We start from the raw sequence: 12765 nt of genomic DNA on the forward strand, positions 1-12765 counted from the left end.
GTACTTCTTTCCATTTTTGGTCCTTGGCATTGGACCTATTGCATCCCCTCCCCACTTTGCAAATGCATCAAAAAACATAATTGTTTTTTGAGGTTCAAGCATAAGCCTTCCATTTGCAGACACTTGACATTCATGGCATGATTTACACCAAAAATGAGCATCCCTTACCATAGATGGCCAACAATAATCTGCTCTCAAAATACAAAAAACAACTTGGTCTTTGCCTTGATGACTTGTTTCTTCATGGCAATGCCTCAAATTTATTTCTTCTTTGTATGCCACTCTTTTGAGATTGGCGTCTCTACCATAAACCATAAGATCTTCACCCACCAATGTGTAGTTCCTTGCTTTTGCAACTATTCTTCTGCATTGAATCTTTGACTTGCCTTCTCTTGACATTGATCTTTACCAAGAAATACTTCAATATCCTGTAAGGACTCTCTTCCCACATACAAGGCTTCTTTAACCTATAATGGAGCTACCAAAGCATTTACTTTGTCCCTAGCTAGCTCATTGGCTTCTTTGTTTAACTCCCGAGAAACATGCTTAAATTGTATCTGCTCAAACTCATGCAAAGCCTCTTGATGTCATAGAACCACTTCTTCAAGTTGTCCTTTTGGACTTTCCATAAGCCAAGTAGTTGATTCATGACCAGCAATGCATCTCCTTTCACAATGACTCTCTTCAATACAAACTCAACACACTGTTTCAATCCAAGAAAAAGAGTTAGGTATTTTTCTTCGTTGTTGCTTGCAGCTTCATCAAGATCATAAGCTCTAGAGAAGATTACATTTCCCTTTGGATCCTTAATGATCACCCCACCACTTGATTTTTGAAGCACCTTCCTGTGAAAACCATCGAACATCATCCCATAAGCACCAGCAATATTTGTTTCCTTGTCATGAGTAGCATTATCAACCCTTGGGTAGGATGGAATTTCCCCTCCTTTATGTACCACTATGTCAGCCAAGTGAGCCTTCATAGAATGATCAACTTTGAATTCAAACTCGTACTCCTCTAGCTCTATGGTCCACTTTAATATGCGCTTGCTAGGCCTCAAATGTTGCACTACATCTGTCAAAAGATTTGATGTGGTGAGCACATAAAACTTCTTTGGCAACAAATATGTCCTAAACTTGCAGCAAGCAAGAACCAATGCAAAAACCCAGTGTTCCATTTTTGCATAAGAGAACTCACTTGCATTCTTCATCTTGCTTTCAAAATAAATTGGTTTAAAGCTTCTACCTTGCTTTTGTAAAAGGGCTGACCCAAAAGCCACTAAACCCACATTAATAGACACATACAAAAAAAAATTCCAAGTTTGGCGGATTCACAGATGGTAAAGCACATAATACATCCTTGATGCCCTCAAAAGCTTGTTGCATGTCGTTGTTCCTTTCAATCCTCGTACTCTTTGGCTCAAGTTTTGAAGAGGATACGCATATTGGCACAACATTCAAAAGAATTGTGACAATTACTTGAGCTTATGTACAAAAGATGCCGAATCCTTTGCGTTATAGGCGGATCCATAAGCAGTAAAGATTTTACTTTCTTGGGGTCAGCTTCAATTCCATTTTGTGAGACCACATGTCCAAGAAAATCAACTCTAGCTTGAGCAAACTTACACTTCTTTGGGTTGAGTTGCCCACCCTCTTATTGAAGCCCCTCAAAACTCCACCTCAACTTATCTGAATGTGTTGCCTTGGAACTATAACAACCAATGTCGTCCATGAAAACAGGAATGAACTTGCCCAAGTAGGGAGCAAAAACTTCATTCATTGAGCCTAGGAAAGTAACATATGCATTAAACAACCCAAAAGGCATTCTTTTGTAAGCAAAACAACCCCAAGGAGTCACAAACGTAGTCTTCAATTGATCTTCTTTTGCTATAGCAATTTGAAAGTAACCTAGAAATCCATCCATTATTGAGTATCTCTCATGACTTGCAACTTGATTGAGAATTTCATCTTGGAAGGGTAGTGGATAATAATTTCTTTTTGTAGCAGCATTCAAGAGCTTGAAATCAACACATACCCTAAATTTCCCATTCTTTCTAGGCATATGACCACTGGAGATACTCATTCAGACTCTTTGACAAAAAAGATAAAACCTACTTTCAAAAGCTTTGTCACCTCTTCAAGAAGTGCCTTTTCTGTATGACCCCAAATCTCCTAAGCTTTTGAACTTATGGAGTAGCACCTTCTTTCAAAACAATCCTGTGTTCAACTCCTTTTGCCCTTTGCAACTCTGTATATTTCATTGCAAATAGCTTTAGAAAGTTGGCAAACATGAGTTCATACTCTTTCTTCTCTTGCTCTCTCAAGTCTTCTCCTAACATGCTTCTTACATCCACTGTGACAAGCTCTTTGCTCGCTTTTGGCTCCTCTTTCTCCTCCTTGAATTCCACATAATGAAGAGACACTTCTTTTTCAACACTTATCCCAAAGAAATCAGGGTACAATTGAACCAGACCTTCTTCTACACTTTCTTCAGATGTTGTCGATGAACCATCGCTATCATATGTCTCATTTTCTGTAGACTCAATGTCTTCCATGTCCACAAGAGGCTGAGTATGGCTTTCATGTGCATTAAGATAAATATGGACTTTGCATGGGCCTTGTAATTGAGTTGGTTTTTCTAGCCTTTTTCTAGACACATGTAGGTGGTGGACCTAGGAGGTCACTTTCTCTCTCTAGCTTTTTGAAAGTGAAGGGAGTAAAGGGGTGTGGCCACATCAGCAAAAACGTGGTTCACTAAGAGCCAAAATTAAACTTTTTTTTCAAAAAGTTATTTTTACTTATTTTTGACTTAAAACTCCCCTCCAACATATATACATATGAAAAAATCATTTTTTGACCTTTTTTTAAACCTAAAAACACTAAAAGTCCACTTTTTCAAAAAGCAAAATCTACCCCCTCAAACAAAAAAAAAATTGTTCTCTCCTCTTCCCTCCTCTCTCCCTCTCCTCTTCCTCCTTGCCCCCTTCTCTCCTCTCCTCCCCTATCTCTCCTCTACCCCCTGCCTCCTTCTCTCCTCCCATGTTCCTCCCTCTCCCTCCCCCCTCTCTCTTTTCATCCTTTGCTTCCTCATGCAACACCTATCATGGTGCTCACGGACATCACAAGTCATATGCCTTCACTACCATGTACTCCGCACAACAAAAGCATACATATTTTCTTGTCGGCGGCGTTTGCACCGAAGTCCGCACATGAGGTGAGCAAAGGTCTTCCCAAGAACATCGTACCATCGGTGAGAGAAATGTTGATGGTTCTTCAATATCTTGGGAGGGGAGAAGTAGGCTTGTTAAGCTATTGCAATTGGCTATCTATGGGTGCAAGTGCATCTTTGCATTTGTGGATGCACAAATGTCAAGCTCTTCGTCTCAAAATAGTGGCATTACAAGAAAGTATTGCCTCTTCAAAGAGGGAGGTTGAAACTCTCCAACAACAATTGCAAGAAAAGGATGTGTACATTATGAAGCTTGCTGATACCATCACATATTTGAAAGAAACACCCCTTAGTGCAAGGTAACAATATACTTTTTACTTTTGGTTGCGTTCTTACTTTGAAGTCTAAGGTGTTTCCTCTACTTATTTTGTAGTGCTTAGCACAAATGTTGCTATTGTGCATAGTGAAAAGCTGCAGGTTAATGAGGTCAAGTGTCACCACTTTTTCTCTAAAACAGCCTTCTTTGTTACATCTTGCAGGTAGGTGCTTCAAATCCATGCTTTAATAGAGGTGGGTAATCTCATCCTAATGTATATTTTAGGATTATTAGATGGAAATACTTGCAAAATTGTACAACATATACTTAACAAGTGTCTTTATTATATAGCTTGCAAATGTTGAATTCATACATGTTTTGTTTGAAGAACATGTCTCTAACGCGTCATGATACAAGGTGACCTCTTACTATGCTAGTTGAGTGGTGTTGTTTGCAAGAATGGCTCAAGGAGCTGGCATAATACAAAGCTTTTACAATGGCACAAAGCTCTCCTCAAGAAATGTGCCTCCCACTACACCAAAAATCATAATGCTAACATGGGGAGATCCCTAGTAGGACAATACAACAACTTTGCAGTAGCAACACACCCTTTCCTAACATAAGAAAACCCCCACCAAAGATATTTTTATGTGATAGGTCACCCATGAGCATACCACGTCATGGAATGGATGTAAGAACTATGACCTCACTACCCTTTGGAAGTTGTTCATGAATGTATGTCTATCAAAGTTAATGAAAATAAATTTGGACTTTTTGTTTGTTGATGTGTAAGAGCACTCTAGGTCTACCATATTTTAGATTTTTTGATAAGTTAAATAATATTTGTAGTCATTTAAAGTGTAAATTTGTTTTTGTTTGGTAAGATTGTACATGAGAAGACATGACAAAGTACAAGAGATCTTGACGAAATAAACTTCGATGCCATACCTCTCCTTGAACCCTTTGATTTCTATCATTGTGAGAAGTCCAAGGAAAGTTTTGGTTATTTTAAAATTTGTACACAGTCTAGGAGTTCATTTTGATTGTTTTCCTTCAGTTTCAAATTTTGACCAAGGGCACTCCTTAGAAGCCACTTTTGAAGGTGTCAGGACGAGATTTTGGGAAATTTTTGTATGTAGGAAATACAGTCCTTAACACAATAAAAAACATTGGTTCTTTGAGATATTTCAAGATTCCATGGTTTTAATGCTCGTTGGAGCCCGTAGATTAAGGAAAAAGTAAGAAATGTCTATTTTATATCATTTTTTTAGAGATTGCCAACTTGCACGTTGATTTTAAAATAGTTTGAGCAAGATATGATTTTTTTGCATCATAGCCTAAAATTTCAACACTAAAAACCACAAAAAAAAAACGTGGCCACAAGGGCACGCGAAATGCCCATCCAAAAGTCCTAGATGGGCAGTTTGCGTGCCCTTGTGGCCACTCTTGCTACGGGCCCTGGGGGCCTTTACATGGCAAAAATTTGCAAAGTTATTGTGTATGAGCATGAGATAAGGATGTAAGTTAGATGTACAAAGATCAAGAGCTCCCCCTCTAGGGCCTTATAATGACAAATAGGGGCTTTTTTAATGCATGGCCATGAGATAGAGGTGTAGTGTTTGATGTAATCAGAGCAACCCCCCCTCCTCCTCCGGGCCCCTTTTTCTCTGTGTTCAAAGTTCTGGAACATTCAGGATGTAAAACTTTCCTATATCATGTGCGTTCACCAGAATGGAGTAAAAGTATCCCTTATAGGCCTTATCTACACATGTTTTTGTAACTTTAAAAGAATATAATATCCCTTCTGTTGAACACATGTGCCATGTTACATATACTTTAGTGAACTCCCCATGTCAAAGGCCTCACAAATACAAGTCAATATAAAGTCACTCCTATACATTGACACCTCCATCTCAAGTTGTCATTTTTCTAAGTCAAGCTTGGCATAGGCATAGTATGGAAAGGATAACATGTTGGAAAGCAAGACTTTAACCTTCTCAACTTGTGAAATGTTGTTAATGATATATATTCAACATCCCCAAACGAGGACATCTTGACAAAGGTTATGATCCTTTTTAATAAGAATAACCATTAATGATTAAACTAAAATCAAAATATTGCTTGAATTTCTTCATGGTGGAGATTAAGACTTGAGACTTGAAACATCTTACAAGCAAACCAAAATATCCATAAAGGTCAACAATATCTCTCAAATCTGTATGAAACTCTAGTAATCTAAATTAAATATTCTCACTCAATGCGACACCATTTAACAAAAGAACATATTTATATTGCATTTATAGAGGAATCCAGCCTCATGAAAATAATTACAAACGGAGACAATGTTGTTGTTGCTAAGCTTTTCTTACAAGTATTTGTCTTCCTCATTTAGAGATTCATATACACTTGAGTATTTGTGTGTCTATGACACTAGGGAAGATAGTAGTACTATATCGATGGCTTTTCTAAGAGCTCCTAGAGAGTACCTATTGCTTCAAGATTCTATAAAAATTCTGCTATTCTTATCAAAATCCTTTAACATGGTAGTGAAAGGTTCCTCTCGGAACAAAAATAGAGTGATTTTCATTGTTGCACATGGTTGCTTGCTCATGTCCTCTGAAAAAAAGTTGACTCTGTAAGTAAACAATAGATTATGTGATTAAAAAGTTATAAAGTACAAAATGATATCATTCTAATAATCTAATGACAACTATACAAAGAATAAATTATAAGAAAAATCTTTGATGACTCTCCATAGATAACACAACTTACTTGCATTGTGAGACTCAATCACATGCTACACAACTATAGATGGTGCACCAAAGCCATCAGCAAAATAGCACCACCCAGTGTTATGAGGTGTGAAGCCTAAACATTGAAAGCCATAAAGAAATTTATTCTCTCCAGCATGATAAAATTAAAGATGGAGATGATATTAAGCTTTGAATGTAAGATACAAGGATAGTTTTCTTACCATTCTATCTTTATGTTGGAGATGAACCCTTGCAATGCCCACACACTATTCACACCTCCTATTGTTGTGGTATGCAAGTCATGTGAGCTCATACTTTTTCCATCTTTGGGAGTAAGGTTTCCCTGTAGTGTGAGTGAATGAAAGTAGAAGGATTAGAATCTTATTTCATGGTGTAATGGAGGTGAGAGAAGGAAGAGGAGTTAGCTTGGTTTGAAACTATGTGGTGGGCAAGGGGAAGAGATGGGGGAGGAGCTTGCTTGGTGCTTCAATGAAGTTGGAAGAAATCTAGCAGAGAGGTAATGCTGGCCTATAGAGAGTGCATGTTGTTGTTGCAACAATGGAGAGCTTAGAAAAGAGTTTGTAGAGAGATAAAATCACTTCTTAGCTATAGAATAGGTTTGGAAAGACTTTGGAGGGTGGAAAATGATGTTTTGAACTTTTTTGGAAAATTTTAAATTTTTGGATTTTTTAGTGCACGTTTTTTACTTTTGGAGGTCAAAAATAGTTTTTTGACCATAAAATAAGTTTGGGGACCTTTTAAGGAGGGAAAACTTGAAATTTAAATTTTTTTTAAATTTTGAATTTTTTAGTGTATTTTTAAATCCTAGCCAAAAAGTGGGAAAAAAGAGGGCAAAGTGGTCCACCCCCCATCCTTTTCTCCTAGCCACCTCCCTTACCTTCTCACTAGGTAAGAGGCCATTAAGAGGTGTAAGGCTACTTTGTCCCCCTACTTTTTTGAAGGCATAGAGTGTGTCTACCACCCTCTTCCTATTGGCTGGCCTCTAATTAACCTTAATCCCAAAAGGCCCCTAGAGAATTCCTACCAATCAATTTTGAAACTTAGCCATAAATTATACCTGGAAGGCGAGAAAAAAACCCAAGCTTAGCACAAATCCTAGAGAAATTTAGGGTAAAAACCTTCAAATATCATCAAGATTTTTCTCCTCATTCCGCCTTTGCTACCTCGGCTTTGCTTGTTCCACTTTGGATTTGTGCACACACCGACGTGAGTTTGCTTGCCTTTTTCCCACCTATTTCCTCGCTTTGGATTCTTCGGATTGGCACACCCCACCTTGGGTTCGCTTGTCTTCCGCTTAGATTTTTCTCGCCTTCAACGCTTTCCTCCACCCCTCGTCTTGGAATCAACCTCTGATTCTCTCTCTCTCTCTCTCTCTCTCTCTCTCTCTCTCTCTCTCTCTCTCGTAAACACCACTACTGGCTCGAAGGATGAAAATACACCCACACGCGATCCTTCTTGCGTCAATTTTTGTAGAGCTCTCTCTCTCTCTCTCTCTCTCTCTCTCTCTCTTATATATATATATATATATATATATATATATATATATACACTTAGGCTCGTCATAATTGAGAGAATTTATGAATTTTAAAGGGTGGCACATAGTTTAACTCCTAAAAAAAGAAGGGGATAAAATATATTAGAATAGGTAAAAGGCCTATCAGCTGGGCAATCTCTCTTCTCATTTGGAATGCTAGTGTCACGGCTGATTTTTTACGTACATTTTACCCATTTTAAGGTATTTTTTTGTTTTCTATGGGAGAAAATGTTAGCTACTCTCTCAAAAATACACTATAATTCCAAGAAAATAATAATTTCTTGGAAATTGGCAAGGGTCCCCTTGGTGAGTAGGAGTCCCCATGAACTTGATGGAACAATCTCTCTCTCTCTCTCTCTCTCTCTCTCTCTCTCTCTCTCTCTCTCTCTCTCATGACGAATGACATGTGTAACAACCCCATCATTTGCATGCATGTCCCCAAAGCGATACATGTGTAACAACCCCATCATTTGCATGCATATCCCCAAAGCGATACAAAATGAAGTCAACTCACAAACAGACCAACCTTCTCCTTTTTTTCTAGGGATAGATGTTTGACATTAGTTAGTGTATATATACATGTGTGTGTGTGTGTGTGTGTGTGTGTGTGTGTGAACATTTATAAATTTTTTAGGGTGGCACATGGTTTAACTCTCAAAAATAAAAAGGATCAAATAACTCTCATCTGATAAAAGGCCCGTCAATTGGGAATCTCTCGCCCCATTTGAGATGCCAATGTTAGGGTTGGTTTTTTGTTAGACATTTAACCCATTTTAAGGCATTTTTCTTGTTTTGTGTGGGAAAAAATGTTAGCTACTCTTTTAAAAGTACATGATAATATTAAGAGAATAACAATTTCTTGGAAATTTGAAAGGCAAGGGTGTCTTTGGTGAGTAGGAGTCCTCATGAGCTCAATCGTAAAATATATCTATCTCTCTCTCTCTCTCTCTCTCTCTCTCTCTCTCTCATGGCCAATGACATGTAAAACAACCTATAATTTGCATGCATGCCCCAAAGCGATACAAAATGAAGTCGACTCACAAACAGTCAAACCTTCTTCTTTTTTTCTAGGGATAGATGTTTGACATTAGTTAGTGTGTGTATATGTGTGTATGTGTCCATCATAATATAGAAATTTTATAGATTTTTTAGGGTGGCACATGGTTTAACTCTCAAAAATAAAAAGGATTTAATAATTCTGACTTGATAAAAGGCCCGCCAATTGGGAAATATCCCCATTTGAGATGCCAATGTTAGGGTTGTTTTTTTACAAACATTTTACCCATTTCAATACATTTTTCTTGTTTTATATAGCTACTCTTTTGAAAATACATGATAATATTAAGAAAATAACAATGTCTTAAGGGCAAGGGTGTCCCTAGTGAGTAGGAGTCACCATGAGCTCAATCGTAAAAACTCTCTCTTTCTCTCTCTCTCTCAATAATGTAGATAACAACCCCTACCTTTGAATGCGCATGTCCTCAAAGCGAGACCGACCTAAATTGATGCGCGGACATGCGAACCTTCTCCTTTTTCTCAACCGCTTTTAAAAATGAAAACTTAAAACAAATTTATAAAAGGTATCAATATTGGTCTTAAAAAAAGCCCCTTGATTAAAAAAAAGACAAAATATATCATTAAAAATCAAATTTTTATTAAATAACAAAATCTCCACCAAAATTATGTTTACTTGACTAGGTGGAGTGGAACTAAATTTATACATTTATTCTATGTATAGTTGAAAGTCTTTGGTCCTTACATTGTACATTTTCAAAGGCTTTTCATTTCCCTATGCATGTCAAATCTGACCCTTCACTTTTGCATCTATGCTAATAGATAATGGGGGAGGGAATTCTGGCTCCCCCCCCTGCCACATGGCACATTCTCTTTGATCCGGTTTGTGTACACTGCAGCCCCGGCCTGTGCGAACTGTGAGAGATAGATAGATAGATTGAATTATCCTCCACGGAGGTCAGATATGACCCATGGGACCAAAAACAAACAGTACAATGGTGACATTTGTAGCAAATCGCATTGAATACATATCAGTTAAGGATTGAGGGTCCATTGGAAAGATGGAAAGATGAAAAAGACAAAAACCTAAGAGGGATCAGCTGTGGGGAGAGCCGATTTGGGGTTTCTAAACTCCTGGATGATGGCTTTACCACCTCGGTAGACTGCCCATTTGCCTTGTTTGCGGGCTTCATGTACCTTCTTGAGCTCTTCACTTTTGCGTTTGAGTTGTAGCGGGGTGAGTTCTTCTGCAATCCAAAACTTGGTGTCTTTGAGAAGACGTGATTGTTGGAGAAGCTTGAGCCGACCTTCTCTACTTTCGAATTCAAGGATGGCATATCCACTTGGTATAGGCATGTCACGGCCTCTCCAAGTGATACGGCCTATTGCGTTGTGGTCGACCTTGATCGGCTTGAGGGTTTCATTGAGAAAGTTGATGCGTTCCGAGAAGTCGTACTTGGTCGTTTTCCATGCTTGAGGTAGCCCACCAATGCGGATCTTTTGAGAGAGAGAGAGAGAGAGACGTTGCCTGTTTCGAGCAGGTACAACTCCGGCTACACAGAGACACACCGTGGCACGTGCATGAGAGAGAGAGAGAGCTGCTCCTGCCAGCGCTGTCCCTTTCTCTCCTAGTTTCGGGCTGCGAGTTTTCCCTCCCGTTTGACTAGGTAATCCCAACCTGGGCTGCCCTCAGCACTAAAGGGCACGGGGCATTAAATGAAGCCCCAGAGGTGGGATCTACGGCTGAGAAGCTCAGGCATAAAAGCAGAGGCGCGCAGGGCTGTAGGATGCACCAGAAGTAAACTAGGACGCCAAAAAGTAAACTTGGACATGGGCACACCTGTCCACGTTGACTTATCATGCGTTTGTTGCCCACCATGGTCAACATATGCGCATGGGGGGTTGGATAAGCCATGCGCCTTGCCCAGCGCCCACCCGGGTTCGAATCGTGCGAGCAGCACCCCACGCCCCATTTTTTTGAGCCCTCAAATCTCCTTGAGACTCGTGCGCGCCACCCCCAACCGTAGATCCCATCTCTTTGCTCCCATGCCCTTTAGTGCTGAGGCTGGGCTGCCCTTAGCACGTACGGAGTCAAAAACTACAGATGTGGCTGTCCCTGAAGGAGGAGCAGTTGCAGGCATAGAATCTGCCCTAGAAGCTCCCACACACACACACACACACGCGCGCGCGCGCGGTGTAACGGAGAGCGCGCGACTGCTGCATGCGGCTTACTGAGCTGAAGAGAACTGCAGTCTGCACGCTGAGAGAGAAAGTGAGATGTGTGTATGTGTGTCTGTGCGTGTGTATGTGTTCTCACCGATTCTCTCTCCAAGTTGACGGCGAATCGCGACCGGTCTTCATGGCCACCTGAGTCCTCAGCCTGCACGCCGGCATCGTGACGAGGCATCAGTCTTCTGGGAAATTCATTTTACCATACATAGAGGGAATTTTAGAAAATTAGGTTTATTTTTTTAGTTTTTTCACTAATTTTCTCTATTTTGGGAGAGAGAGAGAGAGAGAGAGAGAGAGAGAGAGCAAGATGTTGACTGTTTCAGGAGCAGGGTATCAAGCAGGCACAATTCTGGCTCAGCGTTACACGCAAGAAATAGCACAGGCCCGAGAGAGAGAGAGAGGGAGCGAGACTCCTCTCTGTGTCACAGTGTTTAGGAAAAATGTGTCTCAGCTTAATCATGCCGTTTTCAATTTCCAAAATGTCGGGGGAGCGCAGGGGGAAAAAGGAGAAATTCCGCTCCAAAATAGAGAAAAATAGTGTAAAAACCTAAAAAAGTAACCTAATTTTCTAAATTTTCCTCTTGGCAAATTCAAGGAAAGGCATTTTGTATGTTTGGGAAAATGATTTTTCCCGAACATTGCTGTGTCGGCAACAAATAGCCAGTGCCTGCGAGCGAACGCTGTGTGTGTGTGTGTGTGTGTGTGTGTGTGTGTGTGTGTGTGTGTGTGTGTGTGTGTGTGTGTGTGTGTGTGTGTGTGTGTGTGTGTGTGTGTGTGTGTGTGTGTGTGTGTGTGTGTGTGTGTGTGAGTGAGAGAGAGAGAGAGAGAGAGAGAGAGAGAGAGAGAGAGAGAGAGAGAGAGTCGGTGGCATCCTTGGCTTCAACACGAGTGGGTCGAGCTCGATCAAATATTTTCCGGCATGCTCCAGGCCATGCACATCACACTCGAATAATTCCCGACATGCTCCATGCCATGCACATCACACCCAATAAAGTCAGCTAAGCCAGCATTACAGTAGTATAACCTTTGGCTAATGTCTACATACCAACCTTCTGTGTGCTGAAAGAGCCTGTCGGACGGAATCACCGGCTGACGGGGGAAGAGAGAGAGAGGGGGGGGGGGGGGGGGGGGGGGGGGGGGGGGGAGCGAGACTCCTCTCTGTGTCGCAGTGTTTAGGAAAAATGTGTCTCACCTTAATCATGCCATTTTCAATTTCCAAAATGCCGGGGGACCGCAGGGGGAAAAGGAGAAATTCCGCTCCAAAGTAGAGAAAAATAGTGTAAAAACCTAAAAAAGTAAATTAATTTTCTAAATTTTTCTCTTGGCAAATTCAAAGAAAGGCATTTTGTATGTTTGGGAAAATGATTTTTCCCGAACACTGCTATGTCGGCAACAAACAGCCAGTGCCTGCGAGAGCGAACATGTGTAGGTTTGCCAAGTTTTTTTACCGACCCTCAGTGCTGCCGCCTACGAGGGGCCTGTCAAGCAACGTGATGAGCGCCCACCTTATCGCGAGAGAGAGAGAGAGAGAGAGAGAGAGAGAGAGAGAGAGAGAGAGAGAGAGAGAGAGAGAGAGAGAGAGAGAGAGAGAGAGAGAGAGAGAGAGAGAGAGAGGACCGGTTGTTGATAGCTGAGCTTCCGGGTAGTGCTCTCGGAGAAAGAAAGAGAGAGAGAGAGAGAGAGAGAGAGAGAGAGAGAGAGAGAGAGAGAGAGAGAGAGAGAGAGAG

General features: G+C 40.5%; 1 protein-coding gene across 1 annotated transcript; it reads right to left on the reverse strand.

Moving 5' to 3' along the window:
- Window positions 1-526: 526 nt before the first annotated feature.
- On the reverse strand, window positions 527-1210 carry LOC147446355 (uncharacterized). Its single transcript, XM_086524694.1, has one exon. It carries the CDS (start codon window positions 1208-1210, stop codon window positions 527-529), a length of 684 nt encoding a protein of 227 aa, XP_086380820.1.
- Between the last annotated feature and the right edge of the window lie 11555 nt (window positions 1211-12765).

This window comes from Adiantum capillus-veneris, chromosome 12 (assembly GCF_014529385.1).
Source record: "Adiantum capillus-veneris isolate H3 chromosome 12, ASM1452938v2, whole genome shotgun sequence".
In the NCBI taxonomy this organism is placed as follows: domain Eukaryota; kingdom Viridiplantae; phylum Streptophyta; class Polypodiopsida; order Polypodiales; family Pteridaceae; genus Adiantum; species Adiantum capillus-veneris.

Coding starts and splice junctions, on each gene's coding strand:
- LOC147446355 (XM_086524694.1), bottom strand. CDS start 1,210: ATGAAGAATGCAAGTGAGTTCTCTTATGCAAAAATGGAACACTGGGTT.